The sequence below is a fragment of the Coptis chinensis genome, chromosome 2 (genome assembly GCF_015680905.1).
Source record: "Coptis chinensis isolate HL-2020 chromosome 2, ASM1568090v1, whole genome shotgun sequence".
Taxonomy (NCBI): domain Eukaryota; kingdom Viridiplantae; phylum Streptophyta; class Magnoliopsida; order Ranunculales; family Ranunculaceae; genus Coptis; species Coptis chinensis.
Genome location: NC_141457.1, coordinates 28,131,066 through 28,138,736, shown reverse-complemented (window position 1 = coordinate 28,138,736; position 7,671 = coordinate 28,131,066). Strand labels below are relative to the sequence as shown.

Sequence of the window (7,671 nt, the reverse complement as noted above, 5' to 3'; positions counted from 1 at the left end):
GGAAAAAAAAATATGGCTAAGGATGGAAACAAAGTGTAGAAGCAAAAAGTAAATAACAAGGTTTTCTCTAGTTACATAGTATGAAGACTCTATTATCTCAGACTTGTCCTTTTTGAATATCCATTTCCTTCCTTCTTAAACCATCTCCTAATCCCCAAAACACCTAATAAAGACCTCTAGCTCAATTAGGAATATGTTAGTGTGATAGTAAGTGGCAGATGTGTTTGATCGACTCAGGCTTCCTTGTTGTCATTGAGATTGTAAGGTAAAGTGTGCCGCACTGCTTTGGAGTAAATGAAAACTTGAGTGGAAAAATCGAGTGTTGTATCTTGACTATTTTTGTGAGAACCTACTTAAGGGCGTTATTAGAGTTTGAGAAGCTTGAACACGCTAGGCATTTCATAGTATTACTCATTGTATATATGTTTATTGTAGATGATTGATTATTATGCATATATTAGCTTAGGTTTTGACTTGATTACTCTATATGCATTGCTAGTGAGAGGTATAATTAATTTAGAGCATGAATAAGGAAACAATAGTTTTATTTTTGAGTCGTTGTAGTATAGATGAAGTTTGTGAGTACTTTCACTGGAAAACTCTTACTAGGCTATAACTCGTCCACTAGGGAATTCCTAGTGGTTTAAGGCCTTGTTGCATATGGTCAATGCAATCGCACTCAGCGAAACGAGAGTAGATAAAACTCCATTTTTGGTTACTTATTCTAATTTCTCATCTTTGCTTGAGGACAAGCAAAATGCTGTTTGGGGGTGGTTTGATAAGAGCCCAAAACTGTAGTTTTAACCCATATGAGTCATACTTTTAGACCAATTATGTGAGTAATAATTAAGAGTTAACGATTCGTGTTTTATACATTTCAGGCTTCAAAGTCCATTATGTGCAGAAATGTGCCACTTTAGCGAGATAAAGGAGCAAAGGTCGGTTACTAAGGAGTTCCGTGGTTAAAGGCCAAGATTCAAGAAGACAAAGCCTTTCTAATGCCCGGTCAAAAGCTGAAAAGTCGATGCGGGCAGAAACAACACACAAGTCAGCAGAACTTCCGAAGGTCGTATCTTTGGACTCATACCTCGGAATGGGGCCTACCTTATGTCAAAACAACCGGCTCGAAAAGAGCTTTCCAATGGTCTAAGCCTCGACCCAATCAGAGGAGCAGAAGTTGACGAAAAGTCTGTTGATGCTAACTGTAGCTGAATAGGCCTTTTTGGACTGAAAGAATTGGGTTTTGGGCCTGATTCTCTGGCCCAAAACATGGCTCCAAGCCCATGCACGATTTTTGGATCTGAAAGTATAAAAACTAAAGCTTAACTCTTTGTTAATGGTAGCTAGTTAGACCTAAAACTATAGATAATTCTAGATCTAGTTTTCATGTAATAAAATTAAGTTTAGTTTAAATTCAATTATTGTTTTAGATTAATCTTTAGAATCATTGTTCTTCATTAGTTTGATAAATAAAATAGCTAGTTTGTCAATTTCGATTCTTGTCATTTACAATTGTTTAGATCTAAATTCCCTTATTACGTAGATAGCTAGACCTAGATTAGTTAGATTATTAATTTAGTATTTGAATCATTGTTTTATTATTCATTAGATTAATAAAATAGTGTTCTCCATAATCTAGTTTCATTTCCATTAATTGTTTAATTTCAATTCGTAGATTAAATTATTTGTCATTATTAGTTTAACTCAATTATTGCATTAGTAGTTTTGAATTGGATTTAAACAAGTAAAGTTCAAATCTTTATATCATGTCTTGTTTGAATTCCATTGGGAATGATAGCGTTATGATTCTCGGCTAAACCCCCATTAGAGGGGGTTGAGAAGCCTTGATGAAAGCTTGATTCCAATTATCGTAGAGTCGTCGTAATTTCCTTTCCACTTTAGAAATGATTAATTCACCATGAGAATGGGTGTAATCGTTCACATGCTAGTTATGAATTGGTAGAAATGTCATGTGTAATTAGGGATTAGGAGTAACCAGATTGTTCTGCGAAGCAGTTCAATTCGGATTACGACGATTCATCGTTAGTAGGATTAAGTCGAGTTAAGGTGGAATCAATCCCCCTCTAACTCCTTATCATAGAATTGACGTAGCATTCCCATAGTTGTTCTAATAGTCGACTAGTTGTATCTTGTGGGTAGTTGCATCGTAGTCTAGTTGCCATTTCGTAAATCTCTCATTAGACTTTAAGACCGATTATTTATACGTAGAGAACACAGCATGTGGAAGGACTAGGAGTGGAACGAATCACTCTACTCCACTATATCTCATAGGATTGAGAGTAGAAATCTTTGATAAATCTTAGGCACATAAAATAGTTTTAGTTTACTTACGTTTTGAGTTCATCGTTCATTTCGTAGGTAAACTATCTTTTTATGTTTTATCAGGTAAATTGGACAAAGATGAAGGTTGCTGGCATGTCGAATGTAAGACACGTGTTTTCAAAGGAGAGAGGAAATAATGGGTTTCTCAATGTTAAGAAGGTATATAATTTCGTGATCATTCTTAAATTTTAATTGATGTTTGTGCCGCACCTGGTTATTGTCCACTCTGCAGTTTTCTGGCAGGATAACTATGACTTATTTAGAATTATTGGCTGCATATTGGATGCATCTTGGTTGAGCTTTGTTCGGTATGATTAACTGCTTGCTTATCCTTATTGAGATTGTTTATGCGGGTGTAAATTTATGTTTTTTAATCCCTTTTCTTATTTTTTTTAAGGGGAAGCACTTTTCCAAACTCATGAAAACTTAGAGCACCTTGCAATGATGGAAAGAGTTCTAGGCCTATTTCCATAACATATGTTGAAGAGAGTATAGTAGAGTAAGTAGAATAGTCAATATTCAGTTAGAAAACTTGAAAACTTGAAAATGGGGACCAAGTTAAGGGCGACCAGTAGGGACTTAACTTAAGTTGCTTCTTGATCCTGTGTCCCATTTTAGTTCCTCTATTAGCAAAAAATAGTAGGTAAAGATAGTTTTATCTTTCTCTTCCTCTTTTTTTTCTTATTTTCAGTAAAATCCTTCACTGGGGAACAGTGTAAGTTCGACTAGGAAAGGAAGCCTCTTGTTCCTTTGTTCTTGGTGTGTCCGTTAAGCTGGTCCTTATGGCTTCTCCTGGTTCTGCTATAAATGGTCCGTCAGTTATGGGAGTACAGGGCTCCTGGAGGTCGTTGTTTGCAGCTGAATCAAGTTCACGAAACACTGCTCTGAGAAGGTTTAAGACTCATCAGGTGGATGGGAAAGTGGAAATCCCAGCTAACATTTTAGAGAAAGGCGTCTCTATGTGGAGTGATTATGTGGTTGGGTTTTTTGTTGAAAAAAGGTTACCTTTCCCTATGGTTAAAGCTGCTATGGCACGGCAGTGGAAGGTTAAAGGCAGCTACTCTATATCTACTGATCGAGAGCTATTGTATTTTAAGTTTAACTTGGATGAAGATAGAAAACAAGTATTGGAAGCAGATCCAATATTTATAGCAGGCAAACTCTTTGTTATTCGACAATGGTCTCGAGAAGTAGAAGCTCAGAAGAGCAAGATAACAAGCATCCCAATTTGGGTAAAACTTATGGATTTGCCTAAGGAACTGTGGACAGATTAAGGGTTGGGATATATAGCCAGCTTAATTGGTGAACCCTTGCGAACTGATGATGCAACCATTGAAAAAACTAGATTGACGTTTGCAAAGATATGTGTAGTTGTACCTATAGACTACGAATATAATAGTTCGATTCCAGTTAAAATGGGGGATGATATAGTTGATATAAAACTTGAATATCCCTGGGTGCCTATGTCATGCACTAGGTGTAAAATGTTTGGGCATAAGTTTTCAAGCTGCCCAGCTTGGCCAAAACAAGTTTGGCGAGTTAAGGCTGTAAACTGTGCAGCGAACCCACATGAGGTAGCTCAAGAGCAAGATGATGCGACTGATGGTGGTTCTAACTATGCATAATGTGAGGAAGAAGGGGCAGTGGAAGTGCAAGGAAATAGTTTGGTCATGGTTAACTATGTTCCACCTTCTGATGAAGGACCAGACAGTCCTACGCAAGTGGCCCAGAAAAGAGTGATGTCTGACGCTCCTAGTAGGGACAGTATGACTCCAGTTCAGGGGGGATTAGAAATTACGATTCATCAAGATACTCCCAGCTATTTCTGATCAACTCCACCAGATAAACTTGGAATTAAGCCACAAGGAACAGTTTCTGAAGGAACAAAATGTGTTTCAGGTTTTGGCGAACAGTGAAGAAGAGATTGAGGATGATATTTCTGAAGGAAATCCTATAGAATTCTTCACAGATCATGAGCCGGTTAAGGAAATGGTGGTGAAAGCTAAAACAAGTGCGCCGAAAAGAGCAAAAATTAATGAAATAAACAATGAGGTTGGAGTTCAGAGTAAGCAAGCTCAGGTCTCTGAGAGGAAGAAGAAAGGTAGACCAAAGGGGTGGTCAGGTAGTAAGAAACATTAAACATAATGATTAAGATTGGTACATGGAATATCAGGGGGCTAAAAAAAAAAAAAAAAAAAAAAAAAAAAAAAAGGAAGTTAATAAATTCATTTTGAAGAATAATCTTTGCTTGTTGGATCTTCTGGAAACTAAAGTTAAGGAGGATAAGAGGAAAAGCATCAGTGATATATGTGCTCCGAACTGGAATTTTGAGAGTAATTATAGCAGTAATCCTGGGGGTAGAATATGGATTGTTTGGAACCCAAATTTTGTGGATGTGAGTAAGATTCAAGAAACAGCTCAGTTTGTACACTACAGGGTGACTATTCTTCTTAACTCAGCTAGTTTTCTATCAATGCTTATCTATTCAAGTAATAATAGTCAGGAGAGATTATGGTTGTGGCAGGATTTGCGGCAACTTCACAGTAGTTTTATAGGACCATGGTGTGTGCATGGTGACTTCAATAATGTTCTTTATTCTCATGAGAGGATAGGGGAGTTGGTCCATCCTAGAGAAACAGTTCCTTTTAGTGACTGCCTAGTCGATACAGGGTTGTTTGATTTGGAAGCTTCAGGGTGTTATTTTACGTGGACAAATTACAGAGTAGGAGCTAACAGGAAATGGTCAAAGATTGATAGGGTTCTTATCAATATCCTCTGGGCGTCTTTGTTTGTTCATGCTTCTGCTGAATTCCTTCCGCAAGGAATTTCGGACCATTCTTCCATGATTGTTTGCTTGGTCGATGCTGAGAAAGGTAGATTTCCATTCCGGTTTTGTAATTCATGGGCCCTTCACGATAGTTTCAAAGAGTTGGTTCAGAAAGTGTGGGCTACAAAGGTGACGGGCAGTTGTCTATATATTCTTGTCCAAAAATTGAAGTTTCTTAAGTCTAAACTGAGAGGTTGGGCAAGGGTGCATATGTCTGATATCCATATAAAAACTGAAGCAGCTAGGGAGGATCTTCACAGATTACCGAATGAGCTACAAAGTTTCCCTACTAATGTCCAGTTATGCGAAAAGGAAAGAGAAGCAAGAACTCTCCTGTGTAAACTGATCGAGATGGAGTTTATGGAACTAAAGGCCAAAGCAGAAAATGATTGGCTTGACTACGACGACAAAGGAAATGCATTCTTTCATCAAGCAATAAAAGAAAGGAGGAACAGTAACTTTGTGTGGTATGTCTCAGATATGAATGGGGTAAAACATGAAGGGGTAACAGAAGTGTCCAACGCTTTCATCAGTTTCTTTTAGGAGCTTCTGGGAGTTGAGTCTCAGACGACGAGCACTGGGTTGTTGTTAGAGGAGATATCAGTTAGGGGTGTTGTGGATTCTGAACTAGCAGTAAAATTGGTAGAAGAGGTTACAAATGGGGAAATTACACAAGCATTGTTTGCTATGGATGATTTAAAATCCCCAGGGCCTCATGGTTATATAACGTTTTTCTTCAAAAATTCATGGGATATTGTCGATGATGATTTCCTAAGAGCTATCAAGGAAGTTTTCTGTCAAGACAAAATTCATAAAGGTACAAATGCAACATTTCTATGCCTAGTTCCTAAAAAGCCTGTTGTGTCCCAGGTTGATGAATTTCGTTCGATTACTTGCTATAATATTACTTACAAATGTATAGCCAATATTCTAAGTAACAGGATGAAGCCTTACATGGACCAGTTGATCGCTCTTAACCAATCAACATTCATTCCTGAAAGATGTATACCGGACAATCTTCTACTGGCTCATGAATTGCTCAGAGGATACAACAGAAAGCATGGGTCACAGAGATGTACTATCAAAGTTGATATCCAAAAAGCTTATGATACTGTCAGCTGGGACTCTCTACTACTGGTACTCAAGAGATTCAGGTTCCCCAACAAGTTTATTGGTTGGCTAGCTATGTGATTCTCATCTCCTTGTTATTCAGTCCTTGTCAATGGTAGTCCGTATAGCTTCTTTGAAGGGAAACGAGGGTTAAGGCAAGGTGACCCTTTGTCTCCGTATCTATTCGTGCTGGTAATGGAACTGTTAGGTGGTTTGCTGAAGCAAGGTCTCTTAATGAAAAGCATCCAGCCTCATTCCAGATGTAAAAGACTTGCAATAACTCACTTGAGTTTCGTTGATGATGTGCTACTTTTCTGTAAAGGGGAGGCCGGCTCTATTTTGGCTGTTAAGTCGGTCATAGATTATTTCTCTTCTCTCACGGGGCTGAAGATAAATACTCTGAAGACGTCTATACTCACTAGCAGTATGACTAATGATGATGGGCTTGCTCTTGCAGGCTTATTAGGGGTTCAGCTAGTCACCCCTCCTATCAAATATCTAGGGTTGCCGCTCACTACAGCTAGAATCAGTACCAAGGACTGCTTGCCACTGATTGAAAAATCACCATGAGAATGTCTAACTGGAAGAACAGGTCTTTATCTTATGCAGGCAGATTACATCTCATACAGTTTATCCTATCATCTTTTCATATATATTGGGAGAAGACTTTTATCCTTCCAGTAGGTGTTTTGGACAAGGTTGCTAAACTCTGTAACAGATTTATGTGGTCTAGTGATTCTGTGCAAGTGAAGATGCATAAAGCTAGTCATGCAACTTTGAGGTTGCATAAAGAGGAAGGTGGACTGAGTATTATTGACCCTAGGGTTTGGAACAAAGCAGCATACTATGGGTTGGTGTTCAAGGTTGCATCTAAGGATGAAACTCTGTGGACGAAGTGGACTTGGGAGTACCACATTCGACAGAAACATTTCTGGACTATGAAGATTCCTTCGGATTGTTCGTGGGTTTGGAGGAGTATCCTGAAACATAGGAAGATTGCTCGGAAGTATATTAGATGCTTGATTGCTAACGGGGAAGGTACAAGTTTATGGCACGATCCTTGGATATCCTCTATGTTGCTTATTCACAATGCACAAGCTAGAAATTTCATTCATAAACCAGATGATGCTAAAGTGAGTGAACTGATCACGAACGGTATATGGAACGATAAGGTTCTCAACTTGCCAGACGGTGAGTTAAAATCAGAAATCTTACAGACTTCCATCAACGTTAATATGGCTCAAGACTTGGTAGTGTGGACTGCTACAAGCTCAGGTAGATTCTCCACAAAGTCAGCATATATGTCCATCAAGAAGATGAGAGAAAAGGTTGGGTGGTATAAATTGGTGTGGGGCAAATACAATGTTCCGAAACATTCTTTTATCACCTGG

General features: G+C 38.3%; 1 protein-coding gene across 1 annotated transcript; it reads left to right on the top strand.

The window, feature by feature from the left end:
• Positions 1-3,125: 3,125 nt before the first annotated feature.
• On the top strand, positions 3,126-6,850 carry LOC147515632 (uncharacterized). The gene is made up of 6 exons (XM_086592986.1): positions 3,126-3,575; positions 4,186-4,465; positions 4,617-5,659; positions 5,714-5,987; positions 6,214-6,324; positions 6,384-6,850. The coding sequence occupies exons 1-6, from the start codon at positions 3,126-3,128 to the stop codon at positions 6,848-6,850; spliced, it is 2,625 nt and encodes an 874-aa protein (XP_086449112.1).
• Positions 6,851-7,671: the final 821 nt, after the last annotated feature.